At 42.5% G+C, this 16815-nt stretch overlaps 1 protein-coding gene across 4 annotated transcripts in view; it reads right to left on the bottom strand.

Moving 5' to 3' along the window:
* KIF13B (kinesin family member 13B) overlaps nucleotides 1-16815 on the bottom strand; it is a 137701-nt gene that overhangs the window by 57896 nt on the left and 62990 nt on the right. For all 4 annotated transcript variants that reach the window (XM_074582117.1, XM_074582120.1, XM_074582118.1 and 1 more), the window contains 5 exons: nucleotides 15835-15969; nucleotides 12765-12877; nucleotides 12211-12322; nucleotides 6461-6673; nucleotides 3295-3405 (listed from right to left, as the gene is read on the bottom strand). In XM_074582117.1, coding sequence (XP_074438218.1) covers nucleotides 3295-3405; nucleotides 6461-6673; nucleotides 12211-12322; nucleotides 12765-12877; nucleotides 15835-15969 — 684 coding nt within the window. The remainder of the gene's footprint in view (nucleotides 1-3294; nucleotides 3406-6460; nucleotides 6674-12210; nucleotides 12323-12764; nucleotides 12878-15834; nucleotides 15970-16815) is intronic.

Raw genomic sequence — 16815 nt, 5'->3', positions numbered from 1 at the left:
ATAACACTTCCTGCTGAACAAGAATAGTAGCATTTTGGATGGTGCTTTGTTCTCGTCAATAGACTTCATAGAATTCAACAACAAAGCATTACTGTGCAAAAATGTACATCTTTCAACGGGAAGTGGTTGGGTGAAGACTAGAGCAGTGAAAGAGGAACATTAAACATTTCTGACTTAAGAACAGAAAGGGATTCTTCTACAAAAAAAAAAAAAAAAAAAAAAAAAAAGCTAGGAGCTAGAAATGTTGAGAATTGTTCCCAGGATCACACGGAAACTGAAATGAGACTCACTATCCACAACAAGCAAACAAAAATTTAAAAAATTTCTCTCCCAGAATTACCAGGGGGAAGCAGAAACAGGGGAGGGTAAAGCAAGTAAATACAAAAAAATACAAGAGACTTTCCTGTGATGCTGAGATTTCAATAAATAAATAAATAAATACAAAAAATTAGCAGACATTACATAGGAAACATGCTGAAATGTTTATTAAGATTCTGACCTTTACCTACCACTCCGCTTTGCATTTAAAAACTTAGTATGTCATACTATTCAGTATAATTCTCTGTTCAGCATTGGACTTGTAGCAGGTCCAACCGAGATTAAACCAGCAAAGAGCAGCAAGCAAAACTCCTCTTGATTTTCTCTCCCCTGTCTCCCCACACACTGACAAAACCAACATAACGTCCTTGTAAGGAGAAGTCATGTGTGTGTGTGAGAGAGAGAGTGAAAAACAAAGAACAGAGGAAAAACTGCAGTGTGATGTCAAAGATCTCTCTTCCGATCACCAGTGCCAGGCTCTGAAGTTCACATAATTCCTTATTATCCACAGACAGAGATAAAGAACGTGTTGCACAAAGGAGGACTTGGCCCACAGTCTAAATCTCACAGGGTTAATTTAAAGAAAACGATCCGGTTTCTGTTAACTTTTGCTCAACACCTAATGTTAATTAACTTAAACATTCAACATACATTAAAAGTACGTCAAATACTCACTGAAAATGGGAAAAATTGACTGTTCACCTAGTGAGTCTTTAAGGCTTTGAACCCCTATTGCCGCTCCATCCCTGCAAACTGCCTCTTCGATGGCTCTCATGCTTTATGAGGAACCATCCTTTCCTCAAAGATTTACAATTATCTCTCCATCCGACCTGCCCACCCTGCTACAATCTGACAGACAGATGTTAGTGGATGCTGCCCAGAAATAAAATCACTTGACAAGCCAAGATGTAAATGCCTTTAACCTTGGACCCGCCTAAGTCTCCGGTATTGGGTTTGCATGGCAAGGTTTTGGTAGCAGAGGGGCTACAGGGGTGGCTTCTGTGAGAAGATGCCAGAAGCTTCCCCCATGTCCAACAGAGTCAATGCCAGCCAGATCCAAGATGGACCTGCCACTCGCCAAGGCCAAGCCCGTCAGTGACGCTGGTAAAGCCTCTGGGAGAACATGTTTAAGAAGGAGGGGAAAAAACCCTGCAAAACAGCAACTGCAGCTGGAGAGAGGAGTGAGAAAATGTGAGGGCGACAACTCTGCAGACACCAAGGGCAGTGAAGGAGGGGAAGGACGTGCTCCAGGTGCCGGAGCAGGGATTCCCCAGCAGCCTGTGGTGAAGACCATGGTAAGGCAGGCTGTCCCTGCAGCCTGTGGAGGTCCATGGTGAAGCAGGTATCCCCCTGCAGCATGTGGAGTTTTTGGAGGACTGTCTCCTGTGGGAGGGACCCCACGCTGGAGCACAGGAAGAGTGTGAGGAGTCCTCCCCTGAGGAGGAAGGAGCAGCAGAGACAAGGTGTGATGAACTGACCACAGCCCCCGTTCCCCGTCCCCCTGCACCTCAGGAGGAGGAGGAAGAGAAACTGGGAGTGGAGTTGAGCCCCGGAAGAAGGGTTTCAAGACTTGGGTTTTTATTTTTCATTATCCTACTGTTTTGATTGGTAATACATTAAACTAATTTCCCCAAGTCGAGTCTGTTTTGCCTGTGACGGTAACAGCTGAGTGATGTCCCTGTCCTCATCGCAACTCACATCTTTTCATCGTTATTTTTCTCTCTCTACCCAGATGAGGAAGGGAGTGATAGAGTGGCTTTGGTGGGTACCAGGCATCCAGCCAGGGTCAACCCACCACACCTACTGAAGATGTCAGAAGGTTCCTTCCACTGGCTTCCAAGTGGTCCTGAAACAGCCTTATACCGCACAAACACTAATATTTAGTCCTCCTCTGAGAAAAAAAAGCATCACTTTTTCTACAGCTTCAAGGCTCATGAAACTCCCAGCTACAAAACATCGTAACAGGCTGAGAATTTAGAGACAAGACGGAAGAGAGCTGAAGTGAGCGGCTACATGCAAACATCAAGGCAGATTTAGTCTGTAGGGTTGAGCCCAACGCTACAGTTTTTCAACTTCCTCGCACACTCAGGGTTTCTGTGCCTAGAAATTAGCGTGTAGGATGCGACCAGAATTTTATTCTATTCACATCATCATCGTTATTATTATTACTTTTCACCCTCATACACAGGGAGGAAAACGCACGGTACAAATCTGCATGGGAAGCCAGGAAGCCCTCGTAGTCACAAGCAGCACTTCTTACAATGGATCTTTAAAACTAAAGTCAACACAGTCTGTTCTGATTGTGTCGTCTACAAGAGGGCTTTGTATCGGAGGCTCCGTTTTCTCCTTATTTATTACATGCTATTCATCACCTTTCAATAGTCCTCCCTCTCAAAAGCTCCCCACTGAAAATACATACATCAGCATTTGTGTCGTAAGAATCGGAAGCGTCATGCAATAATTGTGGTGACCTGCACAATTTTTCAACGTAACCATCATATTCAATTATGGTCTGAGGCCCTAAATATCAGTATAAGAGGTATTAAAACACACAGGGATCCTGAACAGTTCTATTTTTTAATATTCTGAATGCCCTTTGCCTTGTGTATTGAGGCACTCCGTACATAACCTTGCATTTAACGCTCTCAAGGCTCCATCTTTCATCACAAACAACAATTTTCCTGTCTGAAGAATATAAAATCCCTGTAATCCTCTCATCCGTGGATTATTATTTTTTTAAATAACTTCTCCATTTGCATACAGTGACAATTTGTTATTGTCACTGGAATAGCAATCTGGGAGGCACCCAACTATCACAGGAATTAAGTGAAGCTTTTCAAAACGGCCGTAAGCTTGACCTACTTACCCATAAACGTGGGGACAGATTCAGGCAATCTCTATGAACTGACAGGCAAAGGAAACAAACCTATTTTTCATAAAAAATAGGGAGGGAAAAAAAAAAAAAAGAAAGCAAACCTGTGCTATCTCTTCAGTTTTTCTTAATTTTTCTTCCCAGGTCACGGTCATTTCCTGAATCAACTTCTCTGATTCCTCCAATCGTTCCTTTAATTCTGGTGATTTCATAGCCTGCAGAAATGAAAGCAAATAAAACCAAGAAAGCTTGTTGTGCTTTGGGTTTTTTTCACAACGCTGTCACACAGATGGGGGGGGGAAAGAAACATAACTTTACTCATTTTCCAAGGCATACTTATGAGTAAGTAAAGGGGGGTTGAAAACACATATTGCATATAAATGCAGAATCCATCAAAAAGTTAATTAGTTTCAAGTGCAAATGCTAAAGTGGAGTTTATATAGTTCAATGCAAACCAGTTACGTGATGCCGGCAGATTTGCACAAAGATATTCAAAAGCAAACTAATCTCATTTCTATACCGATACGAGTATCCCAAACAACTCATATCTAAGACAATCTCGTTTCTCAGACACTGATGATGTGGCTGGCCACCATCGTCTCTGCTGTCGCTCCGTCAAAATGGCACTTAACATCTCAGTCACTTAAGCCACCAGTCCACCGAAATATTTTTATTGTTCATTTTGATACGGACTGATGGGTGGGAGTTTTTTCTTTCTATAGCAAATATCAAGGCACCCGAGGTGTTCCGGTTATCCTCCTCTACGGATGCATTTTACAGAGCATTATCAAGAGAAGCCTTACCATGTGCTTCTGGACACTGGAATTCAATTTTCTCGTTAATCCATCACAACTCTAATTTTGTTTTGTGAAATAGTCCAAGGCCCATGTTCCATCCAAGGACTAACTTGAGAAGAAGAAGGTACCCCCACCGCCACCCACCAAACACTCCAAAAACTGAAAGGACATCAACATTTTTATACTACACGTATTTACTTCCTCCAGCCTCCAAACTGGCATATTCTTCTTGTACTACCCTGAACAGGATGCCTGTGGACTTCCTTATGCTGTTATTTCATTACTGCTATCAGGACAAAAATGGTTTTGGTGGTAGGTATTTATGCAATGCCAACTAAACAATGCAAGCATCGTTCTCCATCAGATAGTTCCTTACCACAAAACCCAAAAGTCCTCACAGGAATCCAAATCAAAGAGAGTGGCCTCATTGCACTCCAGGTCGCTCAAGAAAAGGAGCAAGTGCCAGGACTGGAAAATCCTGGTTTAAGACAGGAGTTTTCTCTGCCTTGAGACACAACAGTCTTGGAACTGCCAGCTGATGCGTCCCCTGTAGTCTTTTGCTGGTTGAATATCTCAAATATCTAAATACAGGGTAAAAGGGAGGGCTTGGAGCAACCTGGGCTGGTGGGAGGTGTCCCTGCCCAGGGCAGGGCGGTGGAATTAGATGGTCTTTAAGGTCCCTTCCAACTCTAACCATGCTGTGATTCTATGAATTCCACCCAGGAAGCAAAGTGAAGCCAAGGCAATCTCCAGAACAAAGATTTATTGTGACTGATAAAACACGATCAGTGCAAAGGTGCTGGACACTACGGAGCGGGACAGGAAGATGAAACCCAGTTATTCCCAAGGTCTAAGTCTTGTTTGTCCATTTATGTGGATCTGGGGCAAAATTACTCCACATTTTCATGTGCTTCAACCGTAAAATGAGGTAGATCATTCTCCTCCCTCCCTACCACGCTAATATGAACAGCAGATATATGGGCCCAGATTCAACCAGAGCAGCAGGTGTGCTTCTCTGCTCAAAGCAGGTCGTTTAAATTCCCAGCTTAAGTAGGACAAGCTAGTTGTCTCGGTTCAGACAAATTAAAACATGCGATACTAATTTCAACAAGAAAAGATCAAAACGCGTGGATTTAAAAAGAAAAGGGGAAAAGAGGATAATGCCTTACTCCTCTGGGGAAAAAAAAAAAGTAAACCATCAAGTTCTGTTCTGCCTCGGTTGTTTAAGAGAAAAAAGGGTACTGACACCAAGAGGACAAAAAAAACCCCCACCCAACAAAACCATAACTTGGTAATCTCTATATTGGGAAATGAGCTTTGAAAGTGTAACCTGACTGTCATAACGGGTCAATGTTTTTGATGACTTTAAAAAACTTATTTATGCACATTTCTGTAAGAACAATTAGATGGGCTACACATGTAATAAACTGAAAGGAGTACAGGACAAGGAGCGTGGGGTTTGGCCTTCGCTGTGCAGCCTCTTAATAGCAAACGACACCGTGTTTTCCATGCTCTGCCAATGCCACTGAGATGACAATTAGGGTGGGATTTTAATACTTGGGAAAGGAAATATTTATTACTTCATATTTAGGAAACACTACTTCATTACTTTGGAAAGCTGCCATTATTTTGGCATTAATGCTCACAATTGAAGCAAACAGGGAGTGTTCGCATCTCTCAGAGTACTGTGAAGTCTGTGGTTTGTATTTTATAGAAATTTTTAGGTATTTAACTTGAGATACCTTAAAGAAACGGATACATACTTATTGGATGCTTAGCATATTAGGCAGCTCAAACGAGAAGAGTCCAAAATTCACTAGTCATTTCTAATATCGCAGCCAGCATTCCCTGCATACCTCGTGAGGCAAGTACTCCAATCATAATTTTTCTGAGTTGCGAAACAGATGGATTATATCAGCATTCCTTTGCCACATTTGAGAACAGAACTCAGAATTACGCTAGCTCTTGGCCTTCATCTAACATTTAGACCATGTTCCTTTCACAATTTCATTGAGGTTGCTATGCAGATATTCATAATACTGTCTACTGCCTCTAAGAGATTCAGTTGAGAACGGTTAAAAGCTTGTAAGGAAGCAAGTGTTATTTAACTGAATTCACATCTCGCAGGATGTAGCGACACCGGATTCTTAAAATATGCCGGCAAAGTTCTGCCTATAAACTGCACAGCCTTAAGACTCCACCCCTACTCCTGCCTCCATGTCCTCTTCCTTTTGATCTGTATCTCGCAATAAAACCAAGATTGCTCAACAAGGTGTTCAAACAGAACCTGCTGTCTCATGTTATCACCCGTGTTTCAAGACTGATGTAGAGAAAAATGGGAAGAAGTGATATAAAGGGATATTCCTCATAGGTACCATGTAGTAATTCTTCGTGGCATTCATTTTTGAGCACCAGGTAAGAAAGTCCTGGCAATGGGGTTTGCAGGTTGGCTCATCAAGACGTAAATTTGTACCTCTGCTTTTGTGAGCTGTTCTCGCAGCTTCTCCACTTCCTCACGCAGCTCCCGAATAATGCGAGCGTTGGGGTCTTCGTTCACCACCGCATGGTTAACGATGTTCTTGGCCCGGTCTGCGTACCTCAGTGTTGAAAGGGTCTCATCATAGTTGTCTGCTGCTGGGCTCACTGTTGCTACCATGGCAGTCTTGCTGTTACCACCAAGGCTATCCTGGAAAGTGGCAGAGGTTATAAAATTAAAACAGAAGGTTTCTTTCCTTTTACCCAGTCAATGAACTTAGGCAGTGAATAACAGAATCATAGAGTGGTTGGGGTTGGAAGGGACCTTAAAGATCATCCAGTTCCAAGTCCCCTGCCCTGGGCAGGGACACCTCCCACCAGCCCAGGTTGCTCCAAGCCCCGTCCAACCTGGCCTTGAACCCTCCAGGGATGGGGCGGCCACAGCTTCTCTGGGCAACCTGGGCCAGGGGCTCACCACCCTCACACCAAAGAATTTCTTCACAATATCTCACCTAAATCTCCCCTCTTTCAGTTTGAAACCGTTACCTCTTGTCCTATCATAACACTCCCTGATCCAGAGTCCCTCCCCAGCTTTCCTGTAAGCCCCTTTTATGTAGATGGGGGCAACTAATAAAAGAAACATTTTTGTCGGAGCTCCTCAGTTCAAACAATATTTTCAGCTGTGTTAATCAAGGAAAGTTGTTATTTTCAATTATGTTTTTTTTTAAAGCACATTTAGAAAACGCCATTCTTGGCTTTCAGAATCATTTTTAATTTAAACAGGAATGAAATCAGTCCTTTTTTTTTGGGCTTATGGTGCCTATTAAGGGCTTTAAAGGTTTACCTCTATGTTTTCTAGTTAGGTTTATAAACCAGAAATACAAGCACTTCAGCATTAGACTTCGCAGATACTATCGAAGGAGCTCAGTAAAGATTATGAAGAATTCAGAATATCTTATTTTAAAGACTGGAAGCGAGATGTCTCCGATAAGTACTGAATTTAAATTGCTTAAAGATCTCTTCCTAAACAATATAGTTGATTTTATTCTGATAAACATTTCAGAATGGGGCCCTTCCCCTGCCTCACGCAGCTCACAAATCTAAACGGAGTTATGTAAGAAATTACCCGTTTGGAATTTGGTTGACAGAGAAGAAGGGTGTGAAAGCACATTCCTGCAAGGCAGTGTGTCGGGGAGCGGGGGAAGGAAGGAAGGCAGCATTCAATCTTTTTATTGATCGCAAAATTGTGGTGTGCAATTTTGGCCAGTCTAAAAGATAAAACATTCTGGTTTAAATTTTGCAGGAAATCTTTTTTTTTTCCTTTGGTTGGGGTTTTTTTTGTGTGTTGTTTCCTTTTTTTTTTTTTTAATTTATTTTATTTTTACCCAATATCCCTTTCTGAGACGAACAATGCTATTAACTTTCATCTTCAATAACCCATGAAATCTAGGTCAGGCATTGCCATTAGAACAATCTGACTACATTAGCTGCTTGTCTAACCATTTCAATTACAAAGCGCACACGTAGCTTTCCCCAGCAATCATTAAAATGCCCGTGTAAGTATTTCCTTAAGACTCTCTTTTCTGCTGTATGATGCCTAAGATAATTTGACAGGGGTCTGGGTGCTTCAGTGGGCAGACACACATTGACTACACAGGCGGACGCTGCTTTGCTGCCGCACTGGGAGCCCTCTGCTGTCTCTGGTCATGCAAGGGGGCTGCTAGCTCTTTGGGTAGAGAATATAACTTCATTGGTATAGAATCACAGAATGGTTTGGGTTGGAAGGGACCTTAAAGATCATCTAGTTCCACCCCCTTCCCTGGGGAGGGACACCTCCCACCAGCCCAGGTTGCTCCAAGCCCCGGCCAACCTGGCCTTGAACCCCTCCAGGGATGGGGCAGCCACAGCTTCTCTGGGCAACCTGGGCCAGGGGCTCATCACCCTCACAGCGAAGAATTTGTTCCTCAGATCTCATCTCAATCTCCCCTCTTTCAGTTTAAAACCATTACCCCTTCCTATCACTACATTCCCTGATAAAGAGTCCCTCCCCATCTCTCCTGTAGCCCCCTTTAGGTACTGGAAGGCCATTATAAGGTCTCCCCGGAGCCTTCTCTTCTCCAGACTGAATAATCCCAGCTCTTGCAGCCTGCCTTCATAGGAGAGGTGCTCCAGCTTTTGGAGCATCTCCGTGGCCTCCTCTGGACCTGCTCCAACAGCTCCATGTCCCTCCTATGCTCAGGACTCCAAAGCTGGACACAGTATGCCAGGTGGGGTCTCATAGCGTTCAGCATGGTGAGGTACACCAGCATGGTTAGCGCTTGCAGGTAGGAGTATTTATAGAAGAGTAAATAAAAAATAACAGCCTTCTGACTGCCACCAGCGTGGCTCTTCTCCTCATCTGAGGAGAGGCCAATGTTTACGCGAACAAATACACAGCTTGGGAGGATCCACTCTGTAACACACAAATGTTTTTCCAAAGCATCTACTGAGAACTTCAAAAAGACTAACAAGAGCACATGATTCCTTCAAAGGGATTTCTGGCTCTACAGAAGCCAGGACTTTTCTTCAATCCGTCAACAGTTTTCAAAACTTAGGAATGACACTCTGTAACTGCAATCCCTGTTCTGCGTAAAAAGCTGAAGTCTATCAGGGTGCTGGCCAGGTACTCCGCTTCCAAATCAAATCTGAACAGTTTGTACTTTGTGAACCTCCTTCACTGCACTAATTAGCTCCCAAATAGGATTAATTCATTATTTGAATCGCAACTCTGCTGTACGGGCAGCTGAGAACGCTGCTACAGTGATACACCGTAATTCACAATACACCCATTGTAAGTTGGGTAAAGTTTCTCTCGTATTGTAGCTATTATTCAAGCCCAAAGCCAGACTGTCCGATAAAGTTTTATGTACAAAGCCGTTGTGCTGATTTCACTGGTTTCTTTAACGTTAAGCAAGAAAGGCAGACGACTAGTAAGGCAGCCTCTCATTAGCAAAGGCGGCATCTGCAAACTACCCTGGAAATGCTGGGCTTGCGTGCCACAGAGAGGAAATAAATAAGTTTCATTATTTCTAAGACCGAACCAGGACAGTCTTCTCTAGCACCAACTTAAAATGTGAAGATTAGTAATTATATTTTTAAAAATAGCCGTCGGTCTAACCTACAGGGCTTCTGATTAAAGTGGGAAAATGAGATCTTTGTAATCAATAGAATCAGATAAAACCAAGAGGCTAAAGCGCTGATAAGGCAGTTTGCTTCCCACACATAACACGGCACCGCTCTTCAAGCCTCCTCTTGCAATAATATTTTTCGCCTTTTGTCTAATGATCCTCAACAAAATTAAACACAAACTGCTAGATCTTGAGGTCTCCTGAACTTTCCTTGTTTCTCAGATTTGTGGAGAGACTCTATACGACAGACATTCCTAGTGGTAGACTACATTTACTCCATGTTGGCATCATAATTAAAAGTTGAAAGTTAGGGAGAAAGACAGCTCACCATCTCATGGCTTCTACAAACAGGCCTCTTTAAATGAATAACCCCACTCTTTGATCTTTAATTAAAAAAAATGTTTAAATTTTCCCCCTTTCAAAATAAAGCTTCTCTTCAATGAGCTTGTTTGTAAAAACTCCGAAAGCCCCAAACCTTTTGTTTGCACTTAACATAGCTGGATGTTAAAGACACAAAGAAGGCTTGCTTGAAAGAAGGTAGAACAAAAGTGCGCCTTCTATTTCTGAGCGAAAGCCTGCGCTGTGCATGGCCATCGTCACCGCTGCTACAATGCGTCAGACAGGTGCTAAAGAGGAATTTCAGTCTGCTTGCTGAATTCGTTTAGAAAGGGAACAGCAGAACTAATTCTAACGACGACGCCAGAAATCCGTCAGGAAAGTTTCCACTCCGCTCGCTCAGACTGTTACGGCCCCATCGGGAACCCAAGCACACATGCCACTGGGAGCAAAGCGAAGCAAGCTGCGGGCTGGGTTCGTTCCCTTCTTTAGAGAGCCAAAAAGCACTCGTTTAATTAAAAACTCAGTGTAAATACATAGAGGCAAAAATATATTTAAATCTAAGAAAGTCTTAGAGCAAGGAACACTGTGAGATGAGGATTTATTTTACTGTAGAAAAGCACAGACGCTATTTCTGTCATGCCATTCTGAGTTTTATGGAGCCCTCACGACTCTACTGTTTGATGTCCAGCATCTGTGATGTTTACACTGGGGAGAAGAAATAAATCGTTTCACAGTAGTCGTGCTAAAAGGTTCATCAAAAGACAGTACTGAGAAAAATGAAAGAAAAGGCTTGTGGTGTCAAGGGGTTACATGAGTAGAGATTTTATTTTACTTAAGTATTGAAGTCAACTTTGTTTTCAAATCTCCTTAAGGAAAACATCTTTTTTAATCTCCACACCTCTGTATAGCCTACAAGTAACTTTTTCGTTTTCTTTCCACACGTACAGTTAAATGATACAGATCCTGAATTCAAATAACATTTAAAAACATTGCTAAGAACGGGTGGGGAAGCAAAGCAGACTGCTCAAGACAGCAAAATCTAGCCAGAGCACCTACAAAAGCAAGGGGACAAAAAAAGACTGGTGGTACCAAAAATCAGTTTCTTCCCAGATTCTATCTTTATACTAACAAATATTTCAGTTGCTTCTCGATAACAATGAAAAAAACAAAGTGCAAGGAAAAAAAGGAAACTTTCAGTATTTCTACGAGATGTGGTTACCAAGCATCCTGGCAGTCAAATGATGAAAGAGAAAAATTTTAACAAAATGCCAGGTTACAAGAATGAAACTGAAGTCATCTATATAAGACATCTATTCAATAATCCTTCAAAACCCAAGTCAACCGAGACCACTCGGGCTGTACCAGGCAAGATAAGAAAAAGAAAGACAAGCCACCTTTACTAGCAGGCAAGCTTTTTACAGATAGAAGCGGCTACGTTTGTGCTTGCCACTCATTCAGAGAACAGGAGAAATCCAGATGATGACTATACCTAAAATCAAACTTGCACTCCAAGATTTTTTGTCATCAGGCCACCAGGCTTTAAGGCCACGGTATGTAGGAAGTGAGAAGAACAATGAAAACAAAAGCTTGCTTTTTCAATTTGATATACATAAAACTCGTATTTAACAATTGGCTTTTTCATTTAGACCTTACAGATCTTCATCCAGGTGCCATCATGACACTCTCTTTCTTCCCCAGAAGAATACCAAATAGAGTCCTATGCAGTACAGAAAACGATTTAACTGCTCATTTCACACGAAAACGATGTACAGAGGCTTCTGACCTGTCCCTTAGATGGTAACTGGGACAATGCTCTGCAATTATACTCTGCTGACAAAAGTAGAGTATATTAACAAATATATTAGACAATTAGGAAAAGGTAATAGTCTTAATCAGAAACCTTCAAAGCTAACCATGCCAGTATAAAATGCAGCTGCACGTGGCAATAGCCCAAATTAAGCTGTGTGTGAAGCTGTATGTAAATTGACCCATAAAAGATAATGTTTTTAAAAAAAAAATCCTTATTCTTTAGGCCATTACAGGTCAACAGAAGACAGGGAACATATTTAGTCTGTAGAGATACTAATGGCTTACATCCAGCTAATTTTCCAAAGACAATTATGGTTAACGTCAAAACCAGAAAGAGAGGCAAAAGAACAGTGTTTGATTTCATTGAATGGGACTCTTCTCCCCTTTTCCTCCCTTTTATTTCTCCTTAAAAAACCAAGATCAGAGTACTTACTTTAAGTAACCAAGTGAGCACAGAATCACGATAAGGAACAAATTTGTTCTTGTTCTTGCCGGCAGCCTGATCTGCCAGGGCAGAAATAACCAGCCCAAGAGTTGTGAGGGATCTGCACAGAGAACACAAGGAGTCATTAACGAGTGTAAATATTCGTAAGTCAAATGCATATTTAGACAGTCACTTTCTCTCCAAAAATGAGCTCCAAGGAGAAAGTTCCTAGTATGGTTTTGATCATTCTTTTCTCAGAAAAACTCTACTCCTCATTTTCAGTACGTGTTTTCAGCATTAATAATCACATCTTCAAATGCAATCATGCGGCAGTTGCAGGAACACAAGTACGGAATGAAAACTGCCAATAATTTTCAATAGGCAGAGATCTCATTCAAACATTTAAGAGTATTGTATGTCTGAAGGAAAAGTAGAGAAAAGAGAAGAAGAAAACTGGCTACAAGAGCTTATACTGATTTTATCCTATTTTACAAGTGTACTGTATTTAGCAGTCATGATTTTACTGATGAAAAAAAGGAAAAGAAATAATCACCGAGTCTTACTTGTTAATGTTGCTTCCTTCTTTCAGCCTGTCTCCTGCAGCACCGGTCTTAGTTGCCCTTTCGCTACCTGCTAAGTCCACCAGACTCAGCTTGCCCACCTTCTCACCCGACGTCTGCAGGAGGAACCAGAGAACAGCTACTGTTAGTTCACTCTAAGTTACACTTTGATGTCTTTTCAAACAAGAACCGAGCTTCATTTCTTGGTGTAGCCTCCCTACAGCTCTTCCAACAGCTTTGAAAGTCATAGTACTGGAACAATATTCTGTGATAACTCCCTAGCTGCTGCTCCAGAAGCAACAGGAGGATTGGAAGCGAACTAAATATACTTGTACCTCCAAGACACCGCGGAAATCTCCAGAGGAGAAAAACGCGGGGCACATTAGTCAAACGTTAAAGCAAACATACACAGGGGAAGTACAGACCAAGGAGTCACAAAGACAGACAGAAGCTCTGTCTTTATTTTATCATCTGGAAAACAGTCCCCTAAAAGCCTCAGGCTTTATATACCAGCTTTCCACTGGTACGAGAACGAACGTGACAAGAAGCATGTTGTAATTTATGTGTATGATTACAGTTGCAGAAGTCTCCCGTATCCTAACAGCCTCCTAGAAAGCAATCCAAGCTATGTGAGTATTTCAGTCCTGTAACACAGATTCTGTTACAAACCCTTTCATCGCATTTGACCCAAAATGACATTCTGAAACACTCTGTGAATTTTGAATGGCAATTTGAAGAGCTAAAGCCGTCTTCGAGAACAGTTTGCTTACACCATGCAGCATCTACGACTTTAGCATCTCAGTATCACAGTTACACAGCGCTACGGTCCCTTAAACAAACAGGATAATTAGAATCAATACGCTTTCAAAAATGTTACTCTAAGCCTCTCAGAATACAGTGTGATCATCAGGCCACACAGAAACGTGTCATGTCGAGGAGTGAAAGGCCCAGCAGATGGGAAAACAGAGAAATCTGTTCCAGAAGCTCACACAGCAGTCACTGGAAGATGCAGGAAAGACAGACGCTCAAAACTACCGCCTTGCATCCAGGCTGACCACACAAAAAAGACATATGATAAGTATGCAGCACAGCCACGGCAAAAACGGAATGGCAAACTATGGCAATTGAAGGAGTTTAGCATAGTATGACTGCTGATTTGAAGTGCAAAGGGAAAAAAAAAATCAAATAAAACCAAGGAAAATCGTTTGGGTGGAGGCTGAGGAATGAGGAGGAAAAAAGTCCGAATGCTCATTATGCTTTACGTTGTATGCGATATTTATGCACATAAATGCCTTAGATTTGCTCCAAGGACACTCAAAATTTCTCCAAGGGTTTGAAGACATGAAAGAACTGCCCAAGCACAGAATCTATCAACAAAGTTTAAAGAGTTTTGGTATTGGAGACCTATTTCAATTTTAATTTATCACCATTTTCTGTGAGGGGTTAAATAATATTAACATAAATGTATTTCACACCCCCCTCCAAGGAATATTTATATATAAGGAAATGTAAAGAAAAATACTTTTACATTTAAATGTCTCTTAGATATTTAAAATATATACATAAAAATATTCACATTGTCCAAAGCAAAATTTTTGAAATTAGTGTTTCTGTTTATAAAGTTGATCATTTATGCATATTTGCATGAAATAACCCCTTGAAGGAGATTACCGGATGTATACTCAGGTCTTCTATTTTTCATCTACACATTATATCTTTAGTTTCTGCTCCAAGTCTGTACTACACACCGTTGCTTACCAAGTGTTTCTTTAGTTTAGATTCGAGGATGAGGAGATCCTTCCTGCACCCTCCAGCAGGTCTGCTGCAACTTGGGGCCTGTGTTCTTGCTTTCCATTTCAAAAACCACATTTCACTTATGAACCTTTTAAAATTGATTTCCCGACATTGGGGCAGAAGCACATGAGCATTACGAGGACTTAGTTAGACAAAGCTACAGCTGACCTGATCCAGCTCTAGCAGGGCACCAGGGCAGGAGACTGCAGCAAATGACCTCCTGAGGTCCCTTCCACACACAGAATCCCAGAATTGTAGGGGTTGGCAGGGCCCTCTGGAGATCATCCCGTCCAACCCCCGGCCAGAGCAGGGTCACCCAGAGCAGGTGGCACAGGAACGCGTCCAGGCGGGGTTGGAATGTCTCCAGAGACGGAGACTCCCCCACCTCTCTGGGCAGCCTGTGCCAGGGCTCTGCCACCCTCACGGCAAAGAAGCTTTTCCCCATGTTCAGATGGAATTTCCTGTGTTCCAGTTTGTGCCCGTTGTCCCTTGTCCTGTCACTGGGCACCACTGAAAAGGGTCTGGCCCCATCCTCCTGACACATGCCCTTTGGATATTGATAAAAGCATTGATGAAATCCCCTCTCAGTCTTCTCTTCTCCAGGCTGAACAGCCCCAGGGCTCTCAGCCTTTCCTCAGCAGAGAGACGCTGCAGTCCCCTCAGCATCTTTGTAGTCTCTGCTGTCCCCTCTCCAGCAGTTCCCTGTCCTTCTGGAACCGGGGAGCCCAGAACTGGACGCAGGACTCCAGGTGTGGCCTCCCCAGGGCAGAGCAGAGGGGGAGGATGACCTCCCTCCACCTGCTGGCCACACTCTTCTTCATGCCCTCCAGGATGCCATTGACCTTCTTGGCCACAAGGGCACATTGCTGGCTCATGGTCAACCTGTTGTCCACTGGGACTCCCAGGTTCCCCTCTGCAGAGCAGGTCAACCCCTAACCTGTACCGGTGCAGGGGGGTTATTCCTCCCGAGGTGCAGGACCCTAACACTTGCCCTTGTGGCACTTCATTAGGTTCCTCTTTGGCCAACCCTCCAGCCTGGCCAGGTCTTGCTGAATGGCAGCACAGCCTTCTGGTGTGTCAGCCACTCCTCCCAGTTTTGTGTCATCAGCGAACTTGCTGAGGGTGCACTCTGTCCCCTCATCCAGGTCGTTGACGAATATGTTGAACAAGACTGGGCCCAGTACTTCCAACCAACATTTGTAAGAGTCTGTGAAATATATTAAAGCAAGAGACCCACACCCAAGCTTAACATTTGGACCTTGTCACTTGTTTTACTTACCCCTGATTGTACATCATAGAGCGTGTGGGTGAGGATAATCTTGAAGACTGCATGGGACCGACTGCTCTCCTCGTTCATGTTGGTTGCAGCCACTGTTCGAGATTTGTTGCCCTCGGACATCAAGGACTCGATGTCCTAGATACAATTTTCACAGCCATAAGCATATCTGCATTAACATTCTTTCCAATTATCTACCAAAATGATCTCATTTTGATAAAATACAGCAAGTATTTTCCCACTAAGTTTCCCGCTGTTTATTCACAAAGCGTGAGAAAAGAAGTATTGCGATCTCCCCTTCAACGACTAGAAATTACACAATGTTGTGACATGCACATTCATCCACTACCTCTACCTAAATATTAAATTATCAACAAAAATAATGCACTTGGCTGCACATAGCAATACTCAAACAGCAAAGAAAAAAGTGAGCAAACAGCAATTCATGTTCGAACACAAATGTTTTTCTTGAAAACTAACATATGGTCTTGAAATTTGTAATATTGACATAATGCTCAAAGTTCTATAGAACAGAACCACACCGGACAGGTCGTTATGTTCTCCCTACATGTAAGGGTTTATAAAGTCCTCTGATATGTTAAGTTGTGATATTGGAGGAATACACAGCTCCCCTGCTTCAGGGTTTCACGGCAATCCTGTCAAATAGTTAAAAGTTTGGAGTCTTGGGCTTAACTTTCATTTATGCATGTCCAGCTGGATCATGCTAAAAAAACCCAAAAAACAATGAAACAAAAGACCACCACAGACCACTTGGACTCTGTATGCTGTATTACACAAAGCTGCTGTGCAACACGTAAAGGAAAAGCATGCAATGTGTCTTGTCTTAACAGAAACCACCAAAGAGAGGGAGACGAATACCTGCCGAAACTGCAATAGGAAGGATTGCACCAGTTTCATGTTTTGCTTAAGACGACAGAATTCCATCCCGTATTTACTCATTTCTCCTACAGTACATTAATGCTT

Source organism: Larus michahellis, chromosome 3, assembly GCF_964199755.1.
Source record: "Larus michahellis chromosome 3, bLarMic1.1, whole genome shotgun sequence".
Classification (NCBI taxonomy): Eukaryota; Metazoa; Chordata; class Aves; order Charadriiformes; family Laridae; genus Larus; species Larus michahellis.
The sequence above is the reverse complement of the archived record's forward strand: the minus strand, read 5'-3'. Positions and strand labels throughout refer to the sequence as shown.